Genomic DNA, 11,186 nt, shown 5'->3' with positions numbered 1-11,186 from the left:
CTTCTTCTTTACTTCTTTCTCCTTTTTTCCTTTTTCTTTACTTCTTCTTTACTTCTTTCTCCTTTTTTCCTTTTCTCTTCTTTTTTCTTTTCTTTTTTTTCCTTTTTTTTTTTCTTCTTTTTTTTTCTGTTTTTTTTCTGGTTTTTTTGTTTTGTTTTGGGGTGTTTGTTTTGGGTTAAATTTGTACACAATTTCTCAGGTAGGAAAAAAAAGCATGTGATAGCATATTTATGTGATGCAAACTTAAATTCTCAAAATATTTCTAAAATGGGAAAAACCTGTCCCAGAATGGAACTATTCCTTCAATCCCATAATAACTTTCAGGTGTATTTTAAAGCAATGTATTTGTAATGGCAGAACACAATCTCAGATTTAATTTCAGGATACAGGACAGTATCACAAAATTACCTCATCCACAAAGTTCTGAATGCTTTCCAGGCCATTGTTGCAGATGGTTTAATTATATTTAATTAAGATAGAATTCTCCACTGAATTTACAGATGGGTCTGGGGAGCTCTAAATGGTGATGRAACTTGGCAGAATTCTGAATTTACTGAGCCTGACATTAAGATCTGATGGGGAGTGCTGCCATCCCTGTCYTGCCTGTGAAGCTGAACAGCAAAAGCAGCACAATGGGACACCTGAGAGCAAAGRAATTCTCCAGGAACTCTCAGCTGATGTAAACAGCTCCATGTGTGTGGCAGGTTTTAATAGGTTGTTAAAATTCAGGTTATTTACTGCCATGTTTAGAATAAATTTTTTCCCAACAGGGTTCAATTCAATAAAGTTTCTTTTTTTTTCCTGTCATGTGATATTAAGACTTTCATTCTTTCCTTTTTTTCTTCCCTTTTTTTGAATATGTCAAACAGATTGTCCAAAAGCTGTAGGATGGGAGAAGAACCAAAAGGGAGGCATGGGACCAAGGATGGTGAATCTCAGTGAATGCATGGATCCCAAAAGGTTTGTTCATTAGCTTTGAAATTCCTAAAGTTTTCTTCACTTGGGCTTAATCCATAGCAAGTTGAAATGTGAAATAGGTGAGAATATACACAACACTGCATATTGTTGGGACATTATTTTTGCAGTGCACTGCCTGCTGTGGAAATACTGGCAATTTTTGGCTCCAACAAAAATTTTCAAATGTATTTTATTTCAAACTGAGTGAAATGTAGGTCAGAGTGTTACAGGCCTGTGGTGGTTTCACTGAATTCTGTAACCTGCAGGTTGTTCATGGAAGTAAGCACAGGGACAAATTCAGCCTTTGGGATTTGTCAGTGTGACAAGAAAGAGCTCAGGAAATGTGACCTTAATAATTTTTATCATTTTGCACATTATGTTTGGGCAATTGACTGAAAAGAGTGGGGTTACAGTGTCAGCTTTCACTGCTTGCAACTGTGTCCTTGCCTTGGAAAAACCTGTTGGGCTCATGACTCAGTTTCACATTTTGTCCATCAAGTAAAGCCATTTTTAATTTTGCAATTGTGGAATTTCTCAGTGTCTTCATAGACATTTGAGAAAGTTCATCTCAAGGCTCTGAATTCTTTAGGTAAATGTAACTTGATCTTCTGTACTTGTATTAATGATCACTTCTGGGCTTCCCACAGAGGGGGTTGGTARAAAGCCAGCATTGACAGCTGCCATCTGAAATCCTTGTTGGACAAATAATTCACTGGATGCTGAAAAAGTTCTGTTTCTGATATTTAATTGATTGAAACTGCCAGGAATTTGAGAGCTGTGGTGACCTGACTTGAGGAAAGCTTTAACACTCTGTGTTCTGATGAATATAAAAATCTGCCACTTGCTTGAACAGACATTTTCTGCCTCATTTTAAACTTGCACAAAGAACTGCCCACATTTTTTAGGGCACAAGTGGAATATTTCCTGATAAGGGCTGGTGTAACTGGACACAGGAAACCAGTTTGAAAGAGAAATGAAACTTTATGAACAAATGATCTGGTTTTTACCCCTAAGCTTTGCAGGAACCTTGGCTGAGACACTATTTTTATTTTCATGCTTGCATCCATTTTGTTACTAAAATTTTAGTTTTACATTGTTTTTTGTTTTTTTTTTTTTCAGAAGCCCTTGTATGTTTTTCATATTTCTTATGTGCTAAACTGCTGAATGCTGTCTCTCCTTTAAAAAAAAAACTAAAATTAACTCATTCAGCTGATTTACCAGTGACTGCTTTGTTGGAGATTCACAAAGTGTTCAGAAGTGTTGTTATTTATTCCAGGTTAGCAGAGTCATCCGTGGATCTGAATTTGAAGCTGATGTGCTGGAGGTTGGTGCCTACCCTGGATTTGGAAAAGATTGTGTCTGCCAAGTGCCTGCTRCTGGGAGCTGGGACACTGGGCTGCAGTGTTGCAAGGACCTTGATGGCAAGTCTTGAGTTAATCTTAAAAATATTTTATGTTTCTCATAAATTCTGTATTTCTTTTTCTTTTTTTTTTTGCCCAGCAGCTGTGACATATAAGAGAAAAATGACATTTTCTGCAATAAAATATGCATAAGGCACGTTAGTTGATACAATAAATTGCAGGGAAGGGAGAAGAACTGTAGCTTAGGGAAATAACTGAAGTTCTGCTAATATGAGATAGTAGGGGAACCTTGGCAGAATAGTACTTTATTTGAATTTATATTAAAGATTGAACAGGAAATTCTGGAACAAATTAATAAGCTGTAAAGACCAAAGTGAAGCACTTGAAGTAACTTTGCTGATAATTCCTTTCAGGGATGCTCACCACACCCCACTGAATTCTGCAGAGTTTGAGGAATTTCTGTTAAATGCCATATTCAGACCAACCAAATTTTCTGTTCCCTTGTTTCAGTTGCTTTGAATCATTTGCAAAAGTTGGACAAAACTCAATGCTGAGTTTCTGGCATTATTCAAAAAGATTTGTTGTAATGCTCATGAATAAATTGTGTCCCCCTTAGGGCTGGGGGGTGAGGAAGATCACTTTTGTGGACAATGCCAAGATCTCCTACTCCAACCCCGTGCGGCAGCCGCTCTACGAGTTCGAGGACTGCCTGAGTGGGGGCAAGCCCAAGGCTCTGGCAGCAGCAGACAGGCTGCAGAAAATCTTCCCAGGAGTGGTAAGATCATTATTTACATGTTATTACATCCACCGAGGGTATAAAACCAAACAATGATTTTAAATTGCTGTTTCAATTTCTGGTAGTCAAACATTAGTGGGGAAACCACTACACAACTATTAACTTTACTTACTGAAATATTTGACTTCAATTCTCTCTCCCTGGTAACTTAATTGAGGCAAATATTTGCAGTAATGAAATATAATTAAGAATCATCTCAGTCATTTTGTAGCTCATTGATAGTTAAGTAAAATTTTTTCCTACCTAGGATGTTCTAAGGGAGTTTGAGTAATGCCAGGTCAGATGTATTAATTGTCTRCTATGGGAACAGGCCTTGAGGGAGGTAGTAAATGTATTATTGAGATTTCCTATTACATTTTAGACCCAAAATTTGCAGTGTTATCTAAATTGATTTTCGACATTAGAAGCTAATAGCTTAGTATTTAACTTGCAGCAAAGGGAAGGAGTTTATAACCCAGAGATCAGTGCTGGCCTGTGACCAAAGCGCTCCTGTTTTTGGGAGCCTGGTGATAATGRCTTACKAAATGAAGTGGCTGAAAAGGAGCARAAGGCAAKAGTCAGTTTTGATGTTGTTTTAGAAGCTTTACAATGCAAGGCAGTGTCAGCCTTTATCGTTTTTGACTTTCTGATGTGCATCACAATGCATTGTTCAGTGCACACGTTCAGGCACAGCCCATTTTCAGTGCTGTCAGTGACAGTGTCTCCAATGTGCAACCTGTACTGTGAGCAGGGAATTTTTCCTCTACCCTTCACCTCAAACACTCTACACCCACCCCTGTTTTCCTAGCACAGTTCCCACCCCARCAGCATTACATATTCCCTATTATTTCCTCATGCCATGGATGTRTCTGATTCAGTGGAATCTGCTTTCAGAACCTGCTTTCAGAGCTTTGTGGCACAAAGGAGGAGAAAGCAGTGGCTCACATCCCGGGGACTCTTATGAGAAAATGTTTCTGATGTATTTTTAATCAAAGTGCTTTCTGCAGCGGAATTCATGGAGAAGTATCCTGTGCTGTACAGAGGAGAACATCAGGAATTAGCAGGGTTTAACAGCAGGAAAACCTCTGCTTCACACAGTTCAGATCACTCTGACAGCCTGAGGCTCAAGAGCAGGCCAAGCACATGGATTTGAAATGAATTTTTAATTGTTCTGGGTAAAGTCTTGGTGCTTTGGGATGGTTTGGGCAGTGAGTGAAGCTGCTGGAGCTRTTTCTGCCCAGCTGAGCACAGGCTGCTGCTGGGAAAGGAGCTGCATCTSTTCCTGCACCCTGCGCTGTGCTTCAGAGCAGAGCCCAGATTTATCAGATTTATCACAATACAYTTGTATTACAAGATCAGTTGTGCTGGGTTTTGAGCTCATTTCTCACACGGTGAAGGAGCAGCCAAAGCTCTYTCTTGCTGTCTGGAAACCCACAGGGTCCTTTCCATCCCAGGGSAGCCCAACCAGCAGTGCCAGTTCTGAAGGCATTGCTGAAAACTTGGGTTTGCTTTCCTCCGCCATTCGTATAATTGACTTTCTCTGACTTCATTTTGAGCAATATTTTACACACAAACCACGATTCCTCCTGGTTGCCTTTGAAAWGCTTGGCTGCTCTCTGTGAATTCTGTTTTATTTTTTGAATTTTGCATTCTCTCTCATTGGAAGAGTATCCACCTGGTCACTGCTGATGAAACAAGGAGTGCTTTGGCAAGGAGCTTGGATTTGTTTCCTGCCCCTTCTGAGATTATCACTAGCTTTTTATTATAGAAAACTCTTATACTAGAAAAAAGAAGGGAGGCCTTGRAAATAGCATTTATGGAWTCTCAGCTTCCCATTACAARTAGGTCATGCACAGAGTCATTCCCAGAGCTGCTGTGGGATTGCTTTCTTCCCTCTCCTATTCAATCATTCCCTGAGCTCTCCATCCATGGAATTCCAGGGTATTTAGGATCTTACCACCCTTTGTTTTATTCTGAATGAGGGGCCACTTCATGTAGGACCTTCTTACAGAGCAATTAAATAAAGGCAACACCCAGGCCTTAAAATTTGCTGTAGCCACATACCTCTTTAATGTTTAATGTATGGAGCACAGTCAAATTGTAAGTGATCTGAGCCATGGTTCAAGCAAAAATGCAGAAAGTTAATGCACAAATGAATAAAATGGAGAGAAAAGGTTATGGTTATGCAATRTTTTGATGCCTGCTTACTTCAAAAAAAAACTTCACAAAACCCAAAAGCACTGGAGCCTCAAGCACAGCTTGGGTCAGCTGTCAATGCAAATTGCATTCTCTTTTATTATTTTGCACATGTCAACAAATGGTCCCTTTTTTGAAAAGAAATGTGTCATTCTAATACTTGATGAGACAATAACTCAGTATTTTGCCTTGGATAATTTGGAGGCATTTTAAAACTTTTCTTAGGTTCTGGTCTTAAAAATCCAAACTTTTTTGTGAGCAATCAAGCGAAATTCTTTTTGTCATGTCATGACTCCTGAGGTTTTGGAATTCTGTAGAATGAGCAAGACCTTTTTTTGGGGATATATCCATGTTTGCTTCTCCTTACAATAATATCACTGTGCCTTTTTTTGCCAGTGTTTGGCTGCCAAAGTGCACCCCAGCCACTTTGGCTGGTGAGTGGTGTGGTTTTTTTGATGGGCAGTTATTCAAATAAAATTGTGGAGTCTGCCAGACTTTCCTCTATTCCTGCAGCTGCAGTCCCTGGATGAGAATTTTTCTGAATTCTGGTAAGAACTTAGTGGTTTACAAACCTCATTACCATTTTTCTGTGCTGCTAGTGTCCAGCTTATTTCTTTGAATTTATTGAACAAAAATTGCTCTCTTAAGTCACGAGCAGTGTCAGGTGAGCTGATCTAATGATGCAAGGCAAGGACTTGATGAGTTATCCATAAAAACAGCATGGATTAAGTTTTGTGTTGCTGCCACAACCTTTTGGAGGAATGACACTGAAAGGAGAATCTCCTGCAAGAATTTCCTGAGGTCTGTGATGATGGTTCAGAGGGGAAGGAGGGGGATAAAAGATGTATCCTTTGGAATGGTTAATGCAGATATTACCCACACTCATTTCTCCAAGCTGCTACCGGGGCCTGGTTCTTTTTATCCTTTTGATGTTCAGGATATGTTTTCACCCTTCTGCTCATTTGACCCACCTGGGTTTCTGAGTTGTGCTGGTAATTGATTGTTCTGTTCAAAAGCTCATTCCACCAGCCTTCCTTTCCTCTCTTCCCGTGGAATTTTACACTTGGTCCCTCCAGCTTTTACATTTTGCATTTTAATTTCCAGTTGCTGAGAGTGCAGTGAGGAGCAGGGAGGCTTTGGCAAGGCTCTGTATCCTGTCTGAGGATCCATTCTCCCTTCCAGCAGATGGCTGGCAGATTGTGCTACCCCATTTCCAGAGGAGGGAGTTCATTGTTTGTGTTTCTGTACATTGTGTAAATGCTTGTTTGGCTCAATATTCACTCTCCCTATGGCTTGCCCAAAAAGGGGCTGGAAGAGGGAAAGGTTCCTGCAGCATCTGCACAGTGCAAGTCCCCAGACAGCCAAGCTCTGCACTCAGAGGTGCTTTTCTGCTGTCTCAAGTTCACACATGTCTGGGGGAGTTACAGAGAAATCATTTGAGACTATTGTTGCTCTCCTAAGGAACTGAAATGAAGAACAGAGTGTGTGATACTGCACACGTGTCTGGCTGTAACTGAGTGAATATTCTGCAGGAATATAAACTGCAGCCTGTTAAAATGGTGGGGGAAGGGGCTGGGAAGAGAATGCAGGTTTTAGGTAAGTTTAACAGATCGTAATMATATGTGAATGTGGCTGCTTGGGTTTTTAGGGATGTTTGTAACCCCTGGSATTAGGAGCAGTTCCACTGTGTTCTTGTGGTGATTTCCCAGAGATTTCCCAGAGACTGGGATGTTCTGGATAAATGCACACTCAGAAACTCCAGCCCCGTGCTTTAGTGCACAGCATTGACACACAGAGAGATGTGAAGAGCAGAGCTGCCATTCTGACCAGCAGGAGCTGAATTTGTACTCTATGATTTGCATTGAATTTTATATCAATCCAGTCTCTCCTTTTTAACCCAGTGTTCTCTGTGTGCCTTCCTGAAAGCTCAGAGGGTTATAACATGGTTTGTTCTCTGCGTGCCCACCTCAGAGCTGAGGTTATAACATGGTTTGTTCTCTGTGCCCCTCCAGAGCTCAGGTTCTAACATGATTTGGTTTCTGTGTGCTTCCTGCAGAGCTCGGAGGGTTATACCATGGTTTGTTTTCTGTGTGTCTCCCCCAGAACTCAGAGGGTTATACCATGGTTTGATTTCTTTGTGCTCCTCCCGCGTCCCAGAGCTCTGAAAGTTCTAACATAATTTATTCTCTGTGTGCCCCCCAGAGCTGAGGTTATAACAAGATTTGGTTTGTGTATGTCTCCCACCAGAGCTCAGAGGGTTATAACATGATTTGTTCTTTGTGTGCCCCCTCCATAGCTCAGGTTATAAAATGATTTGGTTTCTCTGTGTCCCCCCAGAGCTGAGGTTCTAACATGATCTGTTTTCTGTGTGTCCCTCCAAAGCTGAGCTGATAACATGCTTTGGTTTCTGTGTGCCCCCCTCCAGAGTTCAGATTATAACATGATTTGTTCTCTGTGTTCTCCATAGCTGAGGTTATAACGTGATTTGTTCTCTATGTGCCCCCCCCCACCCAGAGCTGAGGTTATAACATGATTTGGTTTGTGTGTGCCCTCTTCATAACTGAGGTTATAACATGATTTGTTCTCTGTGTGCCCCCCCCAGATCTCAGAGGGTTCTAACATGATTTGGTTTGTGTATGTCTCCCCCCAGATCTCAGAGGGTTATAACATGAGCATCCCCATGCCAGGCCACCCAGTGAATTTCTCGGAGGTGACAATGGCCCAGGCTCAGAAGGATGTGGCAAAGCTTGAGGAGCTCATTGATGCCCACGATGTGGTTTTYCTGCTGATGGACACTCGGGAGAGTCGGTGGCTGCCTGCTGTCATTGCAGCYAGCAAGAGGAAGGTACTGTGTTATTCCATTTTTTAATTTTCTTTCATTCTTTCCTTATTTTAAATACATTTCTGGCCCTGAACAATGAGCTTTTTTGTCTTTCCAGCTCAAATGAGCTGCCCTTTGCCAGAGGAGAGATCAGTGTGTCCCTTCAATGTGGGATTCACTGAGTTACAACCTCAGGTGTAAATCTGTGTAACCTGACAACTTCAGCAGCTCCTCCTTGAACTTCCTGTCCTTGCTGCAGTTTGCACCTGTGGTCTTGCAGCAATCTTTTAGCTGTTCAAAACCAGCACAACAATAACAAAAACAGTGAGTTTGAAAGCTGGGTGTTGAAATGGGAAGTGCCAGCCTGCTCTTCACATGTATGATGATTGGTAATTTTCAGCCATAGAAGCAGTTTTTGTGCACATTTTCTATGTGATCTTCCTGGTTMAATCRGGATACAGTGCTTTTATGATCTCCRAAACTTCCCACCCACAGAGGGAACTTCCCTCCTTTTATGATCTCCAAAACTTCCCTCCCTCTGCTCTCCTTAGCCAGCAGAGCCCCTCTGCATTTCCCTTGCATTCAAATCATTTTGAGGATAAATTCTGTCATTTTTGGTGACATTCCTCTGTTGCTCAATGGTATAGTGTGTCTGCATCACAGTTGGTTGATTCAATAACATCATTTTGATCAGAGAAGATAGAATTCTCTGTCACTGAACAGCACAGCAGGGAAATCTCAAGGTGTCCAAACAAATGCTCTTATTTCATGTTGGTAAACACTGAGCGAGAGCTCCACTTCAAATTTGATTTTGTGTGGCACCTGCAGATCTCAAGCACTGCACAGTTTGCTCCCCAAGCTCTCAGAACAGGCAAAAAAAGAGCACAGTGAGTGATAATTTGTGTAAAGTGCACAAATCCAGGTCTGTGGGTGGAAAGAAAAGTTGTTTCCCCCCTTATTCCGTTGCCTTGATGATCTTTGCCATTCCTGCAGTCCATCCCCCAAAACAAGCACCGTGGACAAAYAAACCCCTCAAATGTGAAATCCTCCTGTCAGATGTTAAATCTCTGTTCCTACTGAGCACTGGAACTTGGAAAATTTTGCTTATTTTGTATTTTTTTTAATGCATGCCAAAAGATATTTTTCCAGTGTCTCTTTATCAAAACCAGATGATTTTTTTTTTTATTAAGGGTCAGTTAGATTGAAATAGTCACCAGCCAGTAAACTGAGAAGAAAAAAACAGCTGATGCCAGTTGGAATTRTTTAGCACCATTATTAATTTCTGATAATATCAGCCATGGTTTCTTCCTCATATTTTGAAGTGGAACACCATATTCAGGTTTTACAGGTAGATRCAGAGAGAAAATGCAATCTTTTAATTGCTGAAACTCTGGAGAGATTTAACAGCGTGGTTCCACTTCAGGACTGAGGAAAAATAAGCCACTCCAGGGTTGAAAGAGAATATCCAGAAATGATTTGAAATACTGAGAATGATGATGAGACTCACAAGCTTGCTAATGAAGATGACTAATTCTAGAGAGAGCTCCCCTCAGCATTCTCCTTTTAAATAATTCCTGCCTGTAAGAATGGAAAATGAGAAACTGCTGCACCAGATTTCTATCAAAAGTATCTGCCCATGGAGCCATTTATCTTCCTTTACATTTTGCTGGCTGCAGTGGTTATTGTATCAATATTGTGCTCATAGCACAGYGCTTCAGATCACCCTTTGCACTGCCACAGAGGGGAGAGCAGGGGGAAATGAGGACAGAGGATTGTGCAGCACAGCTGCTGCTGCTCCCCATGTGACTAAGCAGATGCAGATGAAGACCATAAGTAATCATTAATTGCTTTCCTTACTGAGCAGAAATTGTTTTGGATAACAGATGGCATTTGACTGCTCGAAGTTGCYGTTAGTTTTTTGTCAGCAAGCATGCCTAGGTTTGTGTGACAGCTAGAGGGAGTCACTCGTTTGGATTTCCCTGAAAGGCACAGACTAAGGCGAGGGCTTGGGGCTTTCTGAAGCAGCCTTTTATTTTGGTTTTGTTTTTTCTCAGTGCTTGACAACTGGAGCTCTGCACCTTTCAGAAACTCTGTTGTTTATGSTTGAGGTGGTAAATATGCAGTTAATGGGTTGCTCATCCATCTACAGCATGTGGGGGTTTTGGCATTTACAGTGAATAAAACCTTCAGGACTTTGTTTTCCTCTTCCCTTTTTGGCTCACTTAAAATCTGTTGTTCTGACTTTATTGTTCACAGTTGGTCATCAATGCTGCCTTGGGATTTGACACTTTTGTTGTTATGAGGCACGGCCTGAAGAAACCAAAACAGCAAGAATCTGGTGATTCATGCTTCAGCAATGCCTCTGCTTCTTCTGATCTGCTGGGATCCTCACTCTTCTCAAATATCCCTGGCTATAAACTGGGCTGCTACTTCTGCAACGATGTTGTGGCACCAGGGGATGTGAGTAGAACCTCATGCAGACGGGGAATAAATCTCTTTTGTTGTGATTTGAGTTTTTATTTGGTTTTAATGATGTTTTAGGAAGGGATTTGCTTTATGTTGATGCACACGKGGTGAAGTATCAGCTCATTTTTATTTGGAAGATTCATTGCACAGCACTAGAGGTGTTTTGTACAGGGCRGGGGGTTACTTTGGGGTTACTTTTCTCTTTCTTTTACAAGTGTCTGTTTTGTAGTCCACCAGGGATCGGACACTGGACCAGCAGTGCACRGTCAGCCGGCCTGGGCTGGCCATGGTGGCCGGAGCCCTGGCAGTGGAGCTGATGGTTTCTGTTCTGCAGCATCCTGAAGGGTGAGTCGAGGGGTTCTCTGAGGAATCAGGCACATTTCATGGCATCTTTAGGGAGAATGAGGAATTGCTCCTCAAGCAGGACAGTTCTGTAAGGTGTGATGTTGTCTGCTAATTAATGTGATTAATGAGAAGTGTTTGAGGGAACTGATTCATCAAGTCTTCAGCACCTCCTCCCTTCTCCTCTCTCTCCCTTCTCCTCTCTCTCCCTTCTCCTCTCTCTCCCTTCTCCTCTCTCTCCCTTCTCCTCTCTCTCCCTTCTCCTCTC

At 41.5% G+C, this 11,186-nt stretch overlaps 1 protein-coding gene across 1 annotated transcript in view; it reads left to right on the top strand.

Annotated features, from left to right (window-relative positions):
• Window positions 1-11,186, top strand: part of ATG7 (autophagy related 7) — an 89,434-nt gene that overhangs the window by 7,982 nt on the left and 70,266 nt on the right. Inside the window, exons 10-15 of the mRNA XM_057386709.1 lie at window positions 870-960; window positions 2,234-2,378; window positions 2,935-3,093; window positions 7,940-8,134; window positions 10,367-10,570; window positions 10,806-10,921. Coding sequence (XP_057242692.1) covers window positions 870-960; window positions 2,234-2,378; window positions 2,935-3,093; window positions 7,940-8,134; window positions 10,367-10,570; window positions 10,806-10,921 — 910 coding nt within the window. The remainder of the gene's footprint in view (window positions 1-869; window positions 961-2,233; window positions 2,379-2,934; window positions 3,094-7,939; window positions 8,135-10,366; window positions 10,571-10,805; window positions 10,922-11,186) is intronic.

This window comes from Malurus melanocephalus, unplaced genomic scaffold, assembly GCF_030028575.1.
Source record: "Malurus melanocephalus ecotype Western Australia unplaced genomic scaffold, MMel_1.1 scaffold_1036, whole genome shotgun sequence".
NCBI classification, from domain to species: domain Eukaryota; kingdom Metazoa; phylum Chordata; class Aves; order Passeriformes; family Maluridae; genus Malurus; species Malurus melanocephalus.
The sequence above is the reverse complement of the archived record's forward strand: the minus strand, read 5'-3'. Positions and strand labels throughout refer to the sequence as shown.